At 54.0% G+C, this 20403-nt stretch overlaps 1 protein-coding gene across 1 annotated transcript; it reads left to right on the forward strand.

Moving 5' to 3' along the window:
- Positions 1 to 12932: 12932 nt before the first annotated feature.
- On the forward strand, positions 12933 to 16818 carry SMIM7 (small integral membrane protein 7). The gene is made up of 5 exons (XM_065422421.1): positions 12933 to 13015; positions 13131 to 13172; positions 13558 to 13610; positions 14421 to 14511; positions 15156 to 16818. The coding sequence occupies exons 1-5, from the start codon at positions 12990 to 12992 to the stop codon at positions 15169 to 15171; spliced, it is 228 nt and encodes a 75-aa protein (XP_065278493.1). The 5' UTR covers positions 12933 to 12989; the 3' UTR covers positions 15172 to 16818.
- The last annotated feature ends 3585 nt before the right edge of the window (positions 16819 to 20403 follow it).

Here is a 20403-nt window from a genome sequence, read left to right on the forward strand (position 1 = left end):
CCCAGCTGCTCCGGTCCCCCCGTCCCCGGGCACAGACCCTGTGCACAGAACCCGCCCAGCTGCCCCTGTCCCCGGGCACAGACCCTGTGCACAGAACCCGCCCAGCTCCCCCCGTCCCCGCCACAGACCCTGTGCACAGAACCCGCCCAGCTGCTCCGGTCCCCCCGTCCCCGGCCACAGACCCTGTGCACAGAACCCGCCCAGCTCCCCCTGTCCCCGGGCACAGACCCTGTGCACAAAACCCGCCCAGCTCCCCCCGTCCCCGGCACAGACCCTGTGCACAGAACCCGCCCAGCTCCCCCCGTCCCCGGCACAGACCCTGTGCACAGAACCCGCCCAGCTCCCCCCGTCCCCGGGCACAGACCCTGTGCACGGAACCCGCCCAGCTCCCCCCGTCCCCGGGCACAGACCCTGTGCACAGAACCCGCCCAGCTCCCCCCGTCCCCAGCCACAGACCCTGTGCACAGAACCCGCCCAGCTGCTCCGGTCCCCCCGTCCCCGGGCACAGACCCTGTGCACAGAACCCGCCCAGCTGCCCCTGTCCCCGGGCACAGACCCTGTGCACAGAACCCGCCCAGCTCCCCCCGTCCCCGCCACAGACCCTGTGCACAGAACCCGCCCAGCTGCTCCGGTCCCCCCGTCCCCGGCCACAGACCCTGTGCACAGAACCCGCCCAGCTGCCCCTGTCCCCGGGCACAGACCCTGTGCACAAAACCCGCCCAGCTCCCCCTGTCCCCGGGCACAGACCCTGTGCACAGAACCCGCCCAGCTCCCCCTGTCCCCGGGCACAGACCCTGTGCACAGAACCCGCCCAGCTCCCCCCGTCCCCGGGCACAGACCCTGTGCACGGAACCCGCCCAGCTGCTCCGGTCCCCCCGTCCCCGGGCACAGACCCTGTGCACAGAACCCGCCCAGCTGCCCCTGTCCCCGGGCACAGACCCTGTGCACAGAACCCGCCCAGCTGCTCCGGTCCCCCCCGTCCCCGGGCACAGACCCTGTGCACAGAACCCGCCCAGCTGCCCCTGTCCCCGGGCACAGACCCTGTGCACAGAACCCGCCCAGCTCCCCCCGTCCCCGCCACAGACCCTGTGCACAGAACCCGCCCAGCTGCTCCGGTCCCCCCGTCCCCGGCCACAGACCCTGTGCACAGAACCCGCCCAGCTCCCCCTGTCCCCGGGCACAGACCCTGTGCACAAAACCCGCCCAGCTCCCCCCGTCCCCGGGCACAGACCCTGTGCACAGAACCCGCCCAGCTCCCCCCGTCCCCGGGCACAGACCCTGTGCACAGAACCCGCCCAGCTCCCCCCGTCCCCGGGCACAGACCCTGTGCACGGAACCCGCCCAGCTCCCCCCGTCCCCGGGCACAGACCCTGTGCATGGAACCCGCCCAGCTCCCCCCGTCCCCGGGCACAGACCCTGTGCACGGAACCCGCCCAGCTCCCCCCGTCCCCGGCCACAGACCCTGTGCACAGAACCCGCCCAGCTGCTCCGGTCCCCCCGTCCCCGGGCACAGACCCTGTGCACAGAACCCGCCCAGCTGCCCCTGTCCCCGGGCACAGACCCTGTGCACGGAACCCGCCCAGCTCCCCCCGTCCCCGGGCACAGACCCTGTGCACAGAACCCGCCCAGCTCCCCCTGTCCCCGGGCACAGACCCTGTGCACAGAACCCGCCCAGCTCCCCCCGTCCCCGGGCACAGACCCTGTGCACGGAACCCGCCCAGCTGCTCCGGTCCCCCCGTCCCCGGGCACAGACCCTGTGCACAGAACCCGCCCAGCTGCCCCTGTCCCCGGGCACAGACCCTGTGCACAGAACCCGCCCAGCTGCTCCGGTCCCCCCGTCCCCGGGCACAGACCCTGTGCACAGAACCCGCCCAGCTGCCCCTGTCCCCGGGCACAGACCCTGTGCACAGAACCCGCCCAGCTCCCCCCGTCCCCGCCACAGACCCTGTGCACAGAACCCGCCCAGCTGCTCCGGTCCCCCCGTCCCCGGCCACAGACCCTGTGCACAGAACCCGCCCAGCTCCCCCTGTCCCCGGGCACAGACCCTGTGCACAAAACCCGCCCAGCTCCCCCTGTCCCCGGGCACAGACCCTGTGCACAGAACCCGCCCAGCTCCCCCCGTCCCCGGGCACAGACCCTGTGCACAGAACCCGCCCAGCTCCCCCCGTCCCCGGGCACAGACCCTGTGCACGGAACCCGCCCAGCTCCCCCCGTCCCCGGGCACAGACCCTGTGCATGGAACCCGCCCAGCTCCCCCCGTCCCCGGGCACAGACCCTGTGCACGGAACCCGCCCAGCTCCCCCCGTCCCCGGCCACAGACCCTGTGCACAGAACCCGCCCAGCTGCTCCGGTCCCCCCGTCCCCGGGCACAGACCCTGTGCACAGAACCCGCCCAGCTGCCCCTGTCCCCGGGCACAGACCCTGTGCACGGAACCCGCCCAGCTCCCCCCGTCCCCGGGCACAGACCCTGTGCACAGAACCCGCCCAGCTCCCCCCGTCCCCAGCCACAGACCCTGTGCACAGAACCCGCCCAGCTGCTCCGGTCCCCCCGTCCCCGGGCACAGACCCTGTGCACAGAACCCGCCCAGCTGCCCCTGTCCCCGGGCACAGACCCTGTGCACAGAACCCGCCCAGCTCCCCCCGTCCCCGCCACAGACCCTGTGCACAGAACCCGCCCAGCTGCTCCGGTCCCCCCGTCCCCGGCCACAGACCCTGTGCACAGAACCCGCCCAGCTGCCCCTGTCCCCGGGCACAGACCCTGTGCACAAAACCCGCCCAGCTCCCCCTGTCCCCGGGCACAGACCCTGTGCACAGAACCCGCCCAGCTCCCCCTGTCCCCGGGCACAGACCCTGTGCACAGAACCCGCCCAGCTCCCCCCGTCCCCGGGCACAGACCCTGTGCACGGAACCCGCCCAGCTGCTCCGGTCCCCCCGTCCCCGGGCACAGACCCTGTGCACAGAACCCGCCCAGCTGCCCCTGTCCCCGGGCACAGACCCTGTGCACAGAACCCGCCCAGCTGCTCCGGTCCCCCCGTCCCCGGGCACAGACCCTGTGCACAGAACCCGCCCAGCTGCCCCTGTCCCCGGGCACAGACCCTGTGCACAGAACCCGCCCAGCTCCCCCCGTCCCCGCCACAGACCCTGTGCACAGAACCCGCCCAGCTGCTCCGGTCCCCCCGTCCCCGGCCACAGACCCTGTGCACAGAACCCGCCCAGCTCCCCCTGTCCCCGGGCACAGACCCTGTGCACAAAACCCGCCCAGCTCCCCCTGTCCCCGGGCACAGACCCTGTGCACAGAACCCGCCCAGCTCCCCCCGTCCCCGGGCACAGACCCTGTGCACAGAACCCGCCCAGCTCCCCCCGTCCCCGGGCACAGACCCTGTGCACGGAACCCGCCCAGCTCCCCCCGTCCCCGGGCACAGACCCTGTGCATGGAACCCGCCCAGCTCCCCCCGTCCCCGGGCACAGACCCTGTGCACGGAACCCGCCCAGCTCCCCCCGTCCCCGGCCACAGACCCTGTGCACAGAACCCGCCCAGCTGCTCCGGTCCCCCCGTCCCCGGGCACAGACCCTGTGCACAGAACCCGCCCAGCTGCCCCTGTCCCCGGGCACAGACCCTGTGCACAGAACCCGCCCAGCTCCCCCCGTCCCCGCCACAGACCCTGTGCACAGAACCCGCCCAGCTGCTCCGGTCCCCCCGTCCCCGGCCACAGACCCTGTGCACAGAACCCGCCCAGCTCCCCCTGTCCCCGGGCACAGACCCTGTGCACAAAACCCGCCCAGCTCCCCCTGTCCCCGGGCACAGACCCTGTGCACAGAACCCGCCCAGCTCCCCCTGTCCCCGGGCACAGACCCTGTGCACAGAACCCGCCCAGCTCCCCCCGTCCCCGGGCACAGACCCTGTGCACAAAACCCGCCCAGCTGCTCCGGTCCCCCCGTCTCCGGGCACAGACCCTGTGCACAAAACCCGCCCAGCTCCCCCCGTCCCCGGCCACAGACCCTGTGCACAGAACCCGCCCAACTCCCCCTGTCCCCGGGCACAGACCCTGTGCACAGAACCCGCCCAGCTCCCCCTGTCCCCGGGCACAGACCCTGTGCACAGAACCCGCCCAGCTCCCCCCGTCCCCGGGCACAGACCCTGTGCACAAAACCCGCCCAGCTGCTCCAGTCCCCCTGTCCCCGGCACAGACCCTGTGCACAGAACCCGCCCAGCTCCCCCCGTCCCCGGGCACAGACCCTGTGCACAGAACCCGCCCAGCTCCCCCCGTCCCCGGGCACAGACCCTGTGCACAGAACCCGCCCAGCTCCCCCCGTCCCCGGGCACAGACCCTGTGCACAGAACCCGCCCAGCTCCCCCCGTCCCCGGGCACAGACCCTGTGCACAGAACCCGCCCAGCTCCCCCTGTCCCCGGGCACAGACCCTGTGCACAGAACCCGCCCAGCTCCCCCCGTCCCCAGCCACAGACCCTGTGCACAGAACCCGCCCAGCTGCTCCGGTCCCCCCGTCCCCGGGCACAGACCCTGTGCACAGAACCCGCCCAGCTGCCCCTGTCCCCGGGCACAGACCCTGTGCACAGAACCCGCCCAGCTCCCCCCGTCCCCGGCCACAGACCCTGTGCACAGAACCCGCCCAGCTGCTCCGGTCCCCCCGTCCCCGGGCACAGACCCTGTGCACAGAACCCGCCCAGCTCCCCCCGTCCCCGGCCACAGACCCTGTGCACAGAACCCGCCCAGCTGCTCCGGTCCCCCCGTCCCCGGCCACAGACCCTGTGCACAGAACCCGCCCAGCTCCCCCTGTCCCCGGGCACAGACCCTGTGCACAAAACCCGCCCAGCTCCCCCTGTCCCCGGGCACAGACCCTGTGCACAGAACCCGCCCAGCTCCCCCTGTCCCCGGGCACAGACCCTGTGCACAGAACCCGCCCAGCTCCCCCCGTCCCCGGGCACAGACCCTGTGCACAAAACCCGCCCAGCTGCTCCGGTCCCCCCGTCTCCGGGCACAGACCCTGTGCACAAAACCCGCCCAGCTCCCCCCGTCCCCGGCCACAGACCCTGTGCACAGAACCCGCCCAACTCCCCCTGTCTCCGGGCACAGACCCTGTGCACAGAACCCGCCCAACTCCCCCTGTCCCCGGGCACAGACCCTGTGCACAGAACCCGCCCAGCTGCTCCGGTCCCCCCGTCCCCGGGCACAGACCCTGTGCACAGAACCCGCCCAGCTCCCCCTGTCCCCGGGCACAGACCCTGTGCACAAAACCCACCCAGCTCCTCCGGTCCCCCCCGTCCCTGGGCACAGACCCTGTGCACAGAACCCGCCCAGCTCCCCCCGTCCCCGGGCACAGACCCTGTGCACAGAACCCGCCCAGCTCCCCCCGTCCCCGGGCACAGACCCTGTGCACAGAACCCGCCCAACTCCCCCTGTCCCCGGCCACAGACCCTGTGCACAGAACCCGCCCAACTCCCCCTGTCCCCGGGCACAGACCCTGTGCACAGAACCCGCCCAGCTGCTCCGGTCCCCCCGTCCCTGGGCGCAGACCCTGTGCATAGAACCCGCCCAACTCCCCCTGTCCCCGGCCACAGACCCTGTGCACAGAACCCGCCCAACTCCCCCTGTCCCCGGCCACAGACCCTGTGCACAGAACCCGCCCAACTCCCCCCGTCCCCGGCCACAGACCCTGTGCACAGAACCCGCCCAGCTCCCCCCGTCCCCAGCCACAGACCCTGTGCACAGAACCCGCCCAGCTGCTCCGGTCCCCCCGTCCCCGGGCACAGACCCTGTGCACAGAACCCGCCCAACTCCCCCTGTCTCCGGGCACAGACCCTGTGCACAGAACCCGCCCAACTCCCCCTGTCCCCGGCCACAGACCCTGTGCACAGAACCCGCCCAGCTGCTCCGGTCCCCCCGTCCCCGGGCACAGACCCTGTGCACAGAACCCGCCCAGCTCCCCCTGTCCCCGGGCACAGACCCTGTGCACAAAACCCACCCAGCTCCTCCGGTCCCCCCCGTCCCTGGGCACAGACCCTGTGCACAGAACCCGCCCAGCTCCCCCCGTCCCCGGGCACAGACCCTGTGCACAGAACCCGCCCAGCTCCCCCCATCCCCGGGCACAGACCCTGTGCACAGAACCCGCCCAGCTCCCCCCGTCCCCGGGCACAGACCCTGTGCACAGAACCCGCCCAACTCCCCCTGTCCCCGGCCACAGACCCTGTGCACAGAACCCGCCCAACTCCTCCTGTCCCCGGGCACAGACCCTGTGCACAGAACCCGCCCAGCTGCTCCGGTCCCCCCATCCCTGGGCACAGACCCTGTGCACAGAACCCGCCCAACTCCCCCTGTCCCCGGCCACAGACCCTGTGCACAGAACCCGCCCAACTCCCCCTGTCCCCGGCCACAGACCCTGTGCACAGAACCCGCCCAACTCCCCCCGTCCCCGGGCACAAACCCTGGGCACAGAACCCGCCCAGCTCCCCCCGTCTCCGGGCACAGACCCTGTGCACAGAACCCGCCCAACTCCCCCTGTCCCCGGGCACAGACCCTGTGCACAGAACCCGCCCAGCTCCTCTGGTCCCCCCGTCTCCGGGCACAGACCCTGTGCACAAAACCCGCCCAACTCCCCCCGTCCCCGGGCACAAACCCTGTGCACAAAACCCGCCCAGCTCCCCCCGTCCCCGGGCACAGACCCTGTGCACAGAACCCGCCCAACTCCCCCTGTCCCCGGGCACAGACCCTGTGCACAGAACCCGCCCAGCTCCTCTGGTCCCCCCGTCTCCGGGCACAGACCCTGTGCACAGAACCCACCCAGCTCCCCCCGTCCCCGGGCACAGACCCTGTGCACAAAACCCGCCCAGTTTCCCCCGTCCCCGGGCACAGACCCTGTGCACAGAACCCGCCCAGCTCCTCTTGTCCTCCCAGCCCCAGGCACAGACCCTTCCCAGTGTACCCTCCCCCCCCCCACAGAACCGCCTCCCCCATCTCCAGGCACAGACCCTCTCGACCAGCTCCTCTTGTACCTCGGGCACAGACACACACACCCCGACTGCCTTCCCATCTACGGGCACAGATCCCCATTCTCAGGCACAGACACTCCCCCGGCCAGCTCCTCTCATCCCCTGGCACAGACACCCGTCCCCGGGCACAGAGCCCCCCCGGGCACAGAACCTGCCACCCAGCTCCTCTTGTCTCCCCGGACACACACCCTCCTCAGGGTAGACACACACACCAACCGCCTCCCCCATCTCCAGGCACAGACCCGCTCGACCAGCTCCATGTCCCCCAGGCACAGACTGCCCCCCAGGTATTGACATTCCCCCGACTGCCCTCCCATCTCTGGGCACAGACAACCCCATCCCTAGGCACAGACACCTCCCCGGCCAGCTCCTCTCGTACCTCTGGCACAGACCCCCATCCCTGTGCACAGAGCCCTGCCCTGTCTCTGGGCGCAGAACCTGCCGCCCAGCTCCTCTCTTCCCCCGGGCACAGACCCTCCCTAGGGTATACACACACATACACACCAACCGCCTCCCCCATCTCCGGGCACAGACCCTCTCGACCAGCTCCACGTCCCTCAGGCACAGACATCTCCATCCCTGGGCACAGACCCCCCTGGCCAACTCCTCTTGTACCCCAGGCACAGACCACCCCCAAGGTACAGTCTCAGACACTCCCCCCCCCCCCGACTGCCCTCCTGTCTCCAGGCACAGACCCCCCTTCCCCCCCTGCCCTCGGCTAGCGCCTCATCACCCCAGCACTGATCCCTCTCCTGGCCAAATTCTCCACCTCCAGGGATCAGACACTCCCCCCCGCCCCCCCGGCTGACTTCCCTGCCCCTGGGGCACAGAACCCTCCACCCTGCCTTCCGTTCACCTGTCCGGACAGCCCCACTCTTCTGCCCTCCCAACTGTGTGTCAGGAACCCATATAGACGAATCCCTGTCTCTGCGGGTGGAGACAGATGGTGCTCATTTAGCTGCTGGGTAACATCTCCCACCGCATCGAGCACTACCAATTACATAAGAACATAAAAACAGCCATACTGGGTAAGACCAAAGGTCCATCTAGCCCAGTATCCTGTCTTCCAACAGTGGCCAATGCCAGGTGCTTCAGAGGGAATGAACAGAACAGGTAATCATCAAGTGATCCATCCCCTGTCGCTCATTCCTAGCTTCTGGAAAACAGAGGCTAGGGACACCATCTCTGCCCATCCTGGTTAATAGCCATTGATGGACCAATCTATCCTCCATTAATTTATCTAGTTCTTTGTTGAACCCTGTTTTAGTCTTGGCCTTCACAACATCCTCTGGCAAAGAGTTCCACAGGTTGACTGTGCATTGTGTGACGAAATACTCCATCCCATCACACACTCCTGATCTCATCCCAAGGCTACTGTTCCCCTTCCCACTGGGCCCTGTCCACTGTATCCTAGGCCTCCTGCTCCCATCTGATCAGACACTCCCATCTCATCCTACCAGGCTCTTCCCCATTCTATTCCAGTGCTGCTACTCCCCATGCCAAACCATCCCTGATGCTGCCCCTAAGTGTGACCTATGCAAATGATGTTTCTGCTGCTGCTGAATTATGCAAAGTGGCAACCGTGGGTCTAGCTCCTTTCACTGCAGGATTTGCCTTTGAATGTGTATCACAAGCCTCAATGTGTGTCTAAAAGGGGAAGTGCTCTGCTGGTGTCTGCAACAGCAGAGTGAAGTCTGTATTGGGCTATTGGGAAAAGGTTTCTTAGGGACAGCAGATTCTGAAAGAACCACAAATAGGGAGGTCTAGCCCCACCTGTAATAACTGTGATAGGCCCTGCATCCAGCTACTTCCCTAAGAGTGGTGGGAAGAGGATTAAAAATAAGGGGGACTTTAGAAGACCATCCACCTCATCCCAAAATAAACAATTAAAAATGAATGGCTAAAATCAGTAAAGTACTGAAGCCAGGCTCCGTGGTTTCCCAGCCTAAGCTGTTGTGTATTATACATGTACTCAGTGTGAGAAGAGACCAGTGCTTGGCACAGAACCCACATTCCTGATCAACAAGCTGTTCTCTCATTAAAGCTCCTAGTTACATAATTCAGTAGGTTGCTGCACTTTCTCCTGACAGAAAGAGCCTTCCTCACACTTACTGACACACAAGGTCAAATGGAGGTATCCTAAGTAGGGTAAATCTACTGTCAACATTCATATTTAACATTTGAATATAGCACCCTATATGCATAGGGCACTGTATATTTAACATGTATATCTAAAACCTTAGGTATATATAGTCCTGCATATTTTAAACCTACTTATATAGCTCTCTTCCTGTGAAGGTGCTTAGGCACAAGCTTAATTTTAAATAGTCCTATTAATGTAATTTTGAGTAGTCCCATTAAACTTAATAGGACTATACATTTAAGCAGGTGGGTAAGTCTTTGCTGGATAGGGACTATGACATTTAGCTAAGGTTACAAGACAGAAATATTTTCATGTACTTATTCAACGTAAAAGAAAAAGCATCTTTCTCTTTGAGAACATCAGCATTTTACTGTAACATCAAGAATCATCAAAGGACACATAAACATAAGGAAGAAAATGAGCTTTAATTTAAAATAAGAGTCCAGAGTCGGGTCTATCTACATTTTGTATAGTATAAATGACTTGGTGAAAAAGTTTGTTTCTAAATCCTCCAGTTTCTAAGAGAATTAAAATGTTATCTGCTCTGTTGCTGAGGGGTTCTGTGATACTATTAACTATATTGTCTGTGTCTATAGCACTTTCCACCTGAGCAGATTACAGTGAATTAAGACTCTCAACCCCTGGCAAATAAATATTAACTAGGGCTGTCGATTAATCGCAGTTAACTCACATGATTAACTACAAAAATTAATTGCAATTAAACAATAGAATACTAATTGAAATGTATTAAATATTTTTGGATGTTTTTCTACATTTTCAAATATATTGATTTCAATTACAACACAGAATACAAAGTGTACAGTCCTCACTTTATATTATTATTTTTATTAGAAATATTTGCACTGTAAAAATTATAAACAAAAGAAGGAGTATTTTTCAGTTCACATACAAGTACTGTAGTGCAATCTCTTTATCATGAAAGTTGAACTTACAAATGTAGAATTATGTACAAAAAATAACTGCATTCAAAAATAAAACAATGTAAAACTTTAGAGCCTACAAGTCCACTCAGTCCTACTTCTTGTTCAGCTGATTGCTAAGACAAACAAGTTTGTTTACATTTATGTGAGATAATGCTGCCCGCTTCTTATTTACAATGTCACCAGAAAGTGAGAACCGGCGTTCCCATAGGACTTTTGTAGCCAGCATTGCCATGCCAGATATGCTAAACGTTTGTATGTCCCTTCATGCTTCGGCCACCATTCCAGAGGACATGCTTCCATGCTAATGATGCTTGTTAAAAAAATAATGCGTTAATTACATTTTGACTGAACTCCTTGGGGGAGAATTGTAAGTCTCCTGCTCTGTTTTACCCGCATTCTGGCATTTATTTCATGTTATAGTAGTCTCAGATGATGACCCAGCACGCTGTTAATTTTAAGAACACTGTCGCTGCAGATTTGACAAAACGCAAAGAAGGTACCAATGTGAGATTTCTAAAGATAGCTACAGCACTCGACCCAAGGTTTAAGAATCTGAAGTCCCTTCCAAAATCTGAGAGGCATGAGGTGTGGAGCATCCTTTCAGATGTCTTAAAAGAACAACACTCCAATGCAGATACTACAGAACCCGAACCACCGAAAAAGAAAATCAACCTTCTGCTGGTGGCATCTGACTGCCAGTGGGCCATGGAGCCGGACCCATGCTCAGAAGGGGCCCCGTCCTGCTCTGTTTGCACTGTGCCCTGAGATCCCGCAAGCCCACTGGCTCCCCCGCCCACCACTTGCTCCTCTCTGGCTACCCGCCAGCGGGCCAAGGGCTCCTCTCCACCTCCTGGCCCCACCCACTGGCTTCTCTCTGCCTCCTGGTGGGATCCCAGTGCACCGCTGGCTCCAGGCAGTCTCTGCTTCCCATCACCTGTGGGGCCCCACTTGTCTCCCTGGAGCTGATCCACCTGGGACTGGTGCAGAAGCCTGGCCAGTCTTGGCCAGTTGATGGGGACAGTGTGGGGGGGCTTGGCTGGGCCTCTCCAGGCAAGTGGGTCCTGAGGGAGCCCGCCTGGGGCAGGCCCTGGCCTGGCTAATCATGCCACTCCCAAGGGGCCAGAGCGATTCCCTGTCTCAGGACTAGCCCTGGCTGCACTGACGGTGCAGCCCAGCAGACATAGTCACCTCCCGGCAGGGAGGCAGGGTGTGGGAGAGTGGGTCTCTGGAGGGCCTGGGTGGGAGTAGTCGGCTGTGAGGGGGCAGAGAAGATCTCTGTGTGTTGGGGCACTAGTGAGTGGGGGTTCTGTGTGGGATACTGGGCAGTTGTGGGGTGCTGGGCAGGGGGCTCTGGGAAGAGGGGGTGGTGTGCAGGGCGCTGTGCATTTGTGGCAGGGTCTGGGGGGGACACTGGGCATAGCAGATCCGGGGGCGCTCTGGCCATAGAGAATGGGGGTGGTGGTGTTCTGGTATTGGGTGGGGAGGATGTGTGGTGCAGCATGGACCCACCTCCCAGGAGAAGGGGCACGCTGGCAGCACAAGGCTGGGCAGGCCATTGTGTGTCTGATAACTGCTGGTTTGTAAATAGTACCCTCGCACTGGGCTGGGCAGAGTGGGGCCGCCCCTGCCATGCCATGCCCCTGCCGGCCCGACCCCCACATGCCATGCTCCATTGCCCCCATGGGGGCCCACATATATGTTTGGTGCCGGGCCCACAAAAAGTTAATCTGGCCCTGCTCAGATGATGAAAATTAACATGCATTGGTCTGCACTGCTTTGGACTGTTATCAAGCAGAACCTGTCGTCAGCATGGACACATGGCCTCTGGAATGATGGATGAAGCATGAAGGGACATATGAATCTTTAGTGCATCTGGTATTTAATATCTTGCAACGCTGGCTGCAACCGTGCGAATGCTTGTTCTCACTTTCAGGTGACATTGTAGACAAGAAGCAGGCAGCATTATTTCCTGCAAATGTAAACAAACTTGTTTGTTTGAGCGATTAGCTGAACAAGAAGTAGGACTGAGTGGACTTGTAGGCTCTAAAGTTTTACATTGTTTTATTTTTGAATGCAGTTATTTTTTGTGCATAATTCTACACCTGTAAGTTCAACTTTAATGATAAAAAGATTATTACAGTACTTGTATTAAGTGAATTGAAAAATACTATTTCTTTTGTTTTTACAGTACAAATATTTGTAATAAAAATAAAGTGAACAGTGCTCACTTTATATTCTGTGTTGTAATTGAAATCAATATATTTGAAAATGTGGAAAACATCCAAAAAATTATATAAATGGTATTTTATTATTCAGTGTGATTAATTGTTTTAATTGCTTGACAGCCCTAATATTAACATTTGATAATCGATTAGGGGAAACTGAAATACAGAGGGGGAAGTGAGATACTAAAGGCATGTTCCTAGCAGAGCTAGGAATAGAACATGAGTCCTAATTCCCACTCCTGAGCTTTAACCATTAGGCCATGTTTCCCTCTGTAATTAACCCAAGTTATCCAACATGGGATAAAGATTTAATTCCTCACATTCAACACATGCATCTTCCTTCCTCTAATTCTATGCCCAGCCGGAGGGAAGGCAGTGGGACCAGGACTCCTGGGTTCTATCCCCAGGGACGGGAGGGGGGAGGGGGTAGGAGGACGCTGGGCTCTATGCCCAGCCCGAGGGAAGGCCGTGGCACCGACTCCCCCCTAGGGGTACCCTACCGGGAGTCCCCGCACGAGCAGACAGGCCCCGCCCCCTGTAACGCCCCCTGGCGGCCAAGCGAGGCGGTCGCGGCGCAGCCTGGACGCCGGGCGCGCGGAGCCGCAAAAGCAGTGAACTGCCGCCGGCACTTTCCGGTTCCGGTCCGGAAGCCGCCGCCGCCGCCGCCGCCATGATCGGGGACCTGCTGCTCTGCGGGTACCGGGCGGGACGAGGGGGAAGGCTCGGGCTCGGGGCCGGGGGGCAGCGGGCGGGAGTCCCCGGAGCAGGCCCGGCTCGCACGCGCTCTAACCCGCTCTCTGTCTCCCCTTAGGACGCTGCTGATGAACGCCGGCGCCGTGTTAAACTTCAGGCTGTGAGTGCGGGGGGAGGGGCGGGCCCCCGAAACCAGCCGCTGAACGGGGCGCCGCTGGGTCCTCATGGGTACCCGCGTCTCCCCCGCTCGCCGGGCCGCTGCTGCCCGCCCTCCGTCCGTCCCGGGTGCCCGTGGCTGTCCCTACTGCAGATGGGAAGTAATGTGCTCCCTGTCTTGTAGCTGACCCCCCCACCCCCCGGGTTTCCACCCTCCCAGTCACTCCTGGCAGACTGCTGTCCCCCAGGGCTCTGTGGTTTTGCACCACGTTCAAACTCCTGCTACATCAATTGTCTGGTCCCAAATCCTATGGCCTCCCGCCTAGGGTTGGTACTGATAATGCATGTCTGCTCAGAGCAATGTGGAAATAACTCCTGTGTCTCTGCAGGAAGAAGAAAGACACCCAGGGCTTCGGTGAAGAGTCTAGGGAGCCAACTACAGGTAATAAGCTCAATGAGTGAACACCTCATCTGTGACTCTTAGTGTGTGTAGTTTCCCTCAGCATGGGCACTACACAGATAGCTGTGAATGCAGCACTTTGTTCATATAGGTGGCTTCCCTCTGATTAATCAAATCTATATGGGAAACCTCTAAGACAAAAGTGCTTAACATGAACCCATTTCTGAGACACCCAAATACGAGTTCACTGATCCATCTATAGCTAGAGTAACTGGCTCACCAATCTCTGCTTACAACTTGACTGAACAACATTTACCTAGGGGCTTTGCAGGCACTGCTCTTCCTCTTAGAACTGTGACTTGGAGAAGGAGTCCTAAGAGTTAGAGTGTACATTCCCTCCTGCATTTTTGGACACTGGCATCTATGCTGCAGAAGAACTCGGAGCCTTTATGTGTTGATTTCCTCATTAATGTTTGTGCCTTTAAGTTGCCCCTATGCATTTATCCTCCATTATGATGAGTGATTGAGGTGGGAAGACCACATACTATAATATGTGGCCATGACAGCTGTCCTTTTCCTTTTTTTGCAATGAGACGTGACCTATCTGCTGGTTTCTTTTCCTTGTTTTCACTGTTCATTCTAGACCTATGTAGGTGTTCATGTTAGTGACAGACTGAACTAGGTGGTGGCCATCCCCTCCAAAATCTCCATTTCTCTTTTGTTTTGTCCTTTGTAACATTCAATTTTTATTTTAAACTAACAGCTGATGACATGCTTCAGTTAATATTGAAAATGTAAAGTGTAAATGTGTGTGTCTGTATTTGCTAAAGGGTTTTTCCTTTGATTTTCTAGGTGACAATATCAGGGAGTTCTTGTTGAGTCTCAGGTACTTTCGAATCTTCATTGCCTTGTGGAACATCTTCATGATGTTTTGCATGATTGTGTAAGTAGAACCAGATTGGATCTCATTGCTATAATTTTTTTCTGAAGTTAGGCATCTTGGTTTTGGTCCTAACTCCTCTTCTTCGGATCCCTATGTCTTCCTTTGTTTTGGGCTGCTGTTGAGCCTCATTTGTTTCAACTTTGATCTGCAAGGAGATGTTCACTGACCTTGTCACTTAATGATAATGGAACTCATAATGCATGATGAATTTAGTTTCTCTGTTCATCAATAAGAGATCCAAACTTGAATCTAGTGCTTCTTACCATGTGTTGCTTAAACATGTCAGTTATATTGGAAGACCGAGGCAAATGACGTTAGTAGTGTCTTGAATGTAAAAAAAACAAACTCTCACACAGAAAAGCCAATCCCTTGAGCTAGGCCAGCTTCATGGCCTTGCAGATGCCTTCATGCTGCCTCTCAAAACCCTGGATTTGAGCCTCATGCTCAGTCTCAATAGACAGGCTGGCAAAATATCTTTTAGCTTTTCATCTGTGTAGCTATATGGTCCAATGAATGGGAAAGCAGAATTTCTACCCAGATATGTATTAATGTCTCTTCTGGCTGTAGTGACATTTAATTGGATGACTAGTATACAATTATACCCAATTCTCAACTACTTTTGTATTTTCTATTATATCTGCTAGGTTATTTGGATCTTGAAAGTCATCCAGAAACCTGTTTGGAGAGCAGTCTTTATCTGGTAACTTGGAGGAGGCTTTCGGCTGGAAACATGACCTTTCCATAAAGTAAAAGACTGCAATGTTTTCAAAATACCAACAAAGAATTTTGGTCTGTTCTTTTATACAAGGTCCTAAATGTTAAAGGGATAGGACGCATTCATATGCTTGGGCAGATTGTAAAATGGTGTGATTATTACATAAATGAAAGTAGCTTCTTGTTAAATGGTGGGGAGCACTTTCACAGTTGTTAGACACACAAACTGACCCTCCTGGACCATAGTTACCAAAAGTGTGGGCTGACTCTTGGGACCTTTTTTCATATCTTTTTTTCAACAGACCCCAATAAATATTGGACTAACAGCAAACACGTTGACCCATGTGTACACCCTCCTCTAGCTTGCCTCTATGGGAGTGTCAGCTTTTAGACCTACCAACCTTGATGCTCAAAGCAAAATTGTTCAAGTTTTCTAGCATATATAAATAACTTCTAAATGATGTTGCCTGCCCAGCAACATGATACTTGGTGTACTGTAGAACTACAACAACATCTGATGGTCACAAGAATCTCTGCTTTCAGTCACTCCTTGCTCTTAGTCTGTTATAGCATAGTATAGGCTATTTGAGGAGCCACTGCTCTTTTGTCTGAGACCAATTTTGCCATTTGTAAGGCATTTTGATAAAGTTAAGCAAAACAATGTTATATTGCTGTAATTTTAATGATTGCCAGTTTTGTATCTGACTAGAGAGAGCTGCGTAGCACTCTAAATATCTAGATGTAAGGGGCTGCGCAATAAAGGAATAACTTATGGGGAGAGGAAAAGAATGTTGTTCACTATATCAAAGATAGTATTTGCCTGCAAACTGCTCTAGAGAATCTACCTATTGAGACAGGTAGATTTTGTGGCTATGGAGTTAGTAGAGTAGAGGCCACCAGAATTAAGCCTTTCCCAAGTTGGTTATAAATGTCCTTGAAGTTGAAATAACTGAGAATGAGTATACAGACACTGTTACTTATACAATTAAATTCCAATAAAGAAAGTCCAGCAGCTCAGGAACAAGCTCCAAAGAATCTGTGGGTTAAAAAAACACAAATTCATCATCAAAAGAAGTAACAGGTCTTGAGATCTTAAACTAACTTCCAAGTATTATGAGAATCTACACATCAGAACAGGCTGAAAAGAAAATTTTAAGAATAATTAATTCTTCAGTCTTTTTTTTCTTTCTCTTCAGGTTTTCCAAGTTTTTAAGTAAACATTTAATTTAGGCCTAAGGGAGTTACTGTATGTCAGCATATTTTAGTACTTGCATATTTTAGTACTTGCTATTAGTGCACTATCTTGTTAATAGCAGTTACAATATTCACGTTTCTTTCATGCAAAAGTGCTAAATGTAATTAAGGTTTTTATAGCTTCTGTAATTTAAATATCAATTAAATGATAAGCTGTTTCTATCAGTTGATATGTAATATGCCATATGCATGTTCTAGATTCATAGCACACATCTAAGATAGTTACCAAATTTATTGTAATCAGACTTCTTAAATCAGTGTTGGTGATTGTGTTTATGTAAATTGTTCATCTCCCAAACCAGTACTGGAGGTTTCAATAAAAATGGCTCAGATTATACATCCCTGTTGAGCTCTGGTGGGTAATATGTAAATGGATTTGAAGAGAGTAGTTTTATTTTTAGAGGGTTGAAGCTGCTTGGTACTCTGTTAGCTCCTAGTAGAGTCAACTAGCAAGAGTCAGTTTCATTGTAGAACTGCTGAGAAGGTCTAAGAGTTAATTGGTTTGTCCTGTAATTGTGACTCTTTTTTTCTCCAGCATTTATTTATTTTTATTTATGAATTGATATTGGCCTCCTTTGGTAAGTAGCTTTGGTGTCCTATATAACTAAAATAATTAAGGGATAAAGAAATAGCTGTTTATTATAAAAAGCCCAGCAGTGGAACCCTCGCAGTCCTAGTTCCTATTAACCAGTCAAATCAGGAAGCTTGCCTAAGAAAGCAAATTTTACACTGTGCCCAGAAACTCCCTAAACTTCATCTCTGGAATGATCAGGTCCCACAGGCATAGGCTCTCCTCTGTGAAGAGCCTGATACCAGCCATATAATTTAACTCCTAGAATGGAGAGGAATCCAGGGGGTTGTAACTTCAGAGAAGGAGAGAGAAGACTCTGATAAGTGGGTCCTAGTCTATAGACTGTAACTAATACCTTGCACTGTATAATAGGTAGTACATAGGTAATGTATTATGTGCTCCAGAAGGTGCTCAGTGAAGAGGAGCAGCTTTATTCCACTCTACCTGAAGTTTTTGTGCCTTTGTTGGGAGTAGCCCCAACCAGAATGAATTACAGCAATCTACCTAGATTGATAAATTGGGAAGGATTTCTGCTGAGAGGTCTGTACCACACAGGAATGCTTGCAGCCCCAGGCTAACTCTAAATGAACCAGACCCTATTTTAATGCTCTTTTGTAACTCTTTTCCAATTGTATATAGCCCCATGCCCTACTGCCTTTTTTTTTTTTTTTACTTATGTTTGTACTTAAACTTTTCCTAGAAAATATGGGAAAAGTAAAGTTTTTATACAGCGCTGGAGATGTTTGATAAAGCACTGCACATAAAAATAGAATTCCTGAAGAATTTTGTTTCAGGCCCTGAACCTGCAAACATTTATGCATGGGTTTAACAGCATGCACATTAGTCCCATTGAGTTCAATGGGACTTCTTATGAGTACAATGTTTTTAAGCAAATTGGGGCCTAAATTAAGATAAGGACAAGAGCAGATGACAACTACAGGAAAGGTTTGAGGGGTGGTGAGAGAAGGCGAGATCATGCTTTGTCATCTGGTTGAATAATTCAGGTATTTTGAGAGTAATTCTATGTCTGTTATAGTCCTGTCTGAAACCAAACCATGGGATGAAGATGTGGCTACTCCCAACATTGCTTTCGCCTACAAAACCAAGTCATAAAAAAATGCCTTTACAGAGGCTGTGGGCACCTTGACAATTAACTATTATAACATCATATTACTGCCAACTTTCTAACCTATGTTGCATTCTTGAGAATGGGTCTCTCTAATGCCTGTCTAAGGGCAGCTGGCCTTTGCCTTTACTAAGAGACACATTAAAATCTCCCTCCTGCTCTTCCCTAGCCATGATTGGCAAGGATCTTGAGATATTTCAGTTTGCAAAGAATAACCTGCAGGATGGGGTTATATTTGAAAGTTCAGTTGTCCCATGCACATCTGTTGAAAAGGGGAGAGATGCTGTCCTTTCCATGATATGCAGGGGATAGCATCCAATTAAAATCTACTGTTTTTAGAATCCATGACTCTTAAAGTATTTCCACACTAATTTTTATCTAACTCTTCCTCAGTGAATACTTAACCAGTGTATTGAAGAGGATGGTCCTACAGTTTATGAATAAGCCACTAGAGGTCCCCTTAATCATCAGAGTAGCGCTCATCTCTATTTTGTGTCCACCATTCTCTTGATTTTTATCAGTTATTCAGAGCAATGTTTTGTAGGTGTAACTAAAGTTCTTGTCAATTCCATGTAGAACAAGTTGCATTCTCTTCTCGAAGTAACACTTTTCAATATGTTCTAATTTAGGAGGTAGAAAATGTTCGAGCTATACGAACACTACAAATATGCCAAACTATATTATAGAGACAAGGTAGGTGAGGTAATATTTTTCATTAGACCAACTTCTGTTGGTGGAAGGTACAAGCTTTCAAGTTACACAGAGCTCTTCTATACTAACTATAATATGTATAATAAACCATATTATGGCTAAATGGATAATATGCAATGAAGCATTGATAGTAGTCACTTTAGCGGATGCTATAAGTGTAATAATGAAATGTTTACACACATTACCATTGCAGTTATACACTGTTGCACTGAAACTGATTAAAATTGTTTGCTTTGAACTACTTATTCTTACAGTGCACCCAAGAGTTTAGATCCTTGATTAGTGTGGCAGACCACTTAGTGACCACTTTGATTTTCAGAGTGTGAGATTTATGGCACAGCTTTACTTTTTGTGTGGAATGAAATTTTAGATTGTGAGTTTCTTAGGGCAGGGCCTGTTTTCTTATTTGTGCCTTATACAGAGCTGAGCACATAGTGCAAGTATGACTGTTAGATGTTTGGCTGCATGTATGTTTTCTCTGTGTGCTGTCCCAGCTCTGCGCAGATAGTTGGCACAGCAGACCTCAGTCAAACTGTCCAATGACCACAGGATCCGTTAAGGTACGAAGGCGCCCGGCCAGGTTTATTGTCGACGAAGCATGGTAATAGCACCTGGCAGACTCTATGAGGATACTAAGACATATGCCTGTGACAATGGACGCAGCTCAATAAATGGCGGGACTTTCCATTCCCCCCTAGGTTGGCCAAAGACACTCCCTCTGAGATACCTTTTTATACACTGTTACAAACAAGTTACATATTGCCCGATGTATCTGGGTGCCACCCATTGCCTTGTACCTGTTGGTTCAATCAAAACATCTCTATCCATCATGCTATCATCCTGACCTAATCTTTAACATGGGTCAGCATGTTCCTATTATCTTTGGAGGATATGTTGGTATTGGGGGGTTGTAGTACCACCCTTCTGGAATGTGTTTGCATGTATATTCTTGTACCTAACACTACTTAGGAATGTTTCTGCAATATCAGCCCTGTTGCCAAATTCTGTGAGCAGGGCCTAGTTCACAGCCTGACTTTGCTTTATGTTAGCAAAACTTTGACTACTACTTTAGCTCAGGCCTCACATGAGGCCTCTGATAGAAGGCCTTATGTCTCAGGCTCTCTTTCTACTACAATGACAAATCAGTTAATTATATCGTTAGAGAACAGTTCTTTCTTCATATTTTGTAAACTCAATCCTTTCCATGAGGCTTAAACTATGCAGCCTCTAGCAGTTGCTTCATTGATCATTTTAACCCCTACAATGAAAATCAGTGGAAATTCTCATTAAGTAAGAGGTATAAAAATCACCATTTGCCCAGTAGTATATGCTTATCTCTCAGCTGTGAGAGATCAAATGTGACCACACAAAAGGCAGCCAAAAAGCAAATTAATAGGGGCAAGGTGTGATAGTGATTATATGCCAAATATAATTCCTTCATGAACATTCCAGAACTATCTAGCATCTATAGATTTCCTTTTTCTAGTAGAGGCCACCAGAACATAAATGGACTCTT

This window comes from Emys orbicularis, chromosome 24 (assembly GCF_028017835.1).
Source record: "Emys orbicularis isolate rEmyOrb1 chromosome 24, rEmyOrb1.hap1, whole genome shotgun sequence".
NCBI lineage: Eukaryota > Metazoa > Chordata > Testudines > Emydidae > Emys > Emys orbicularis.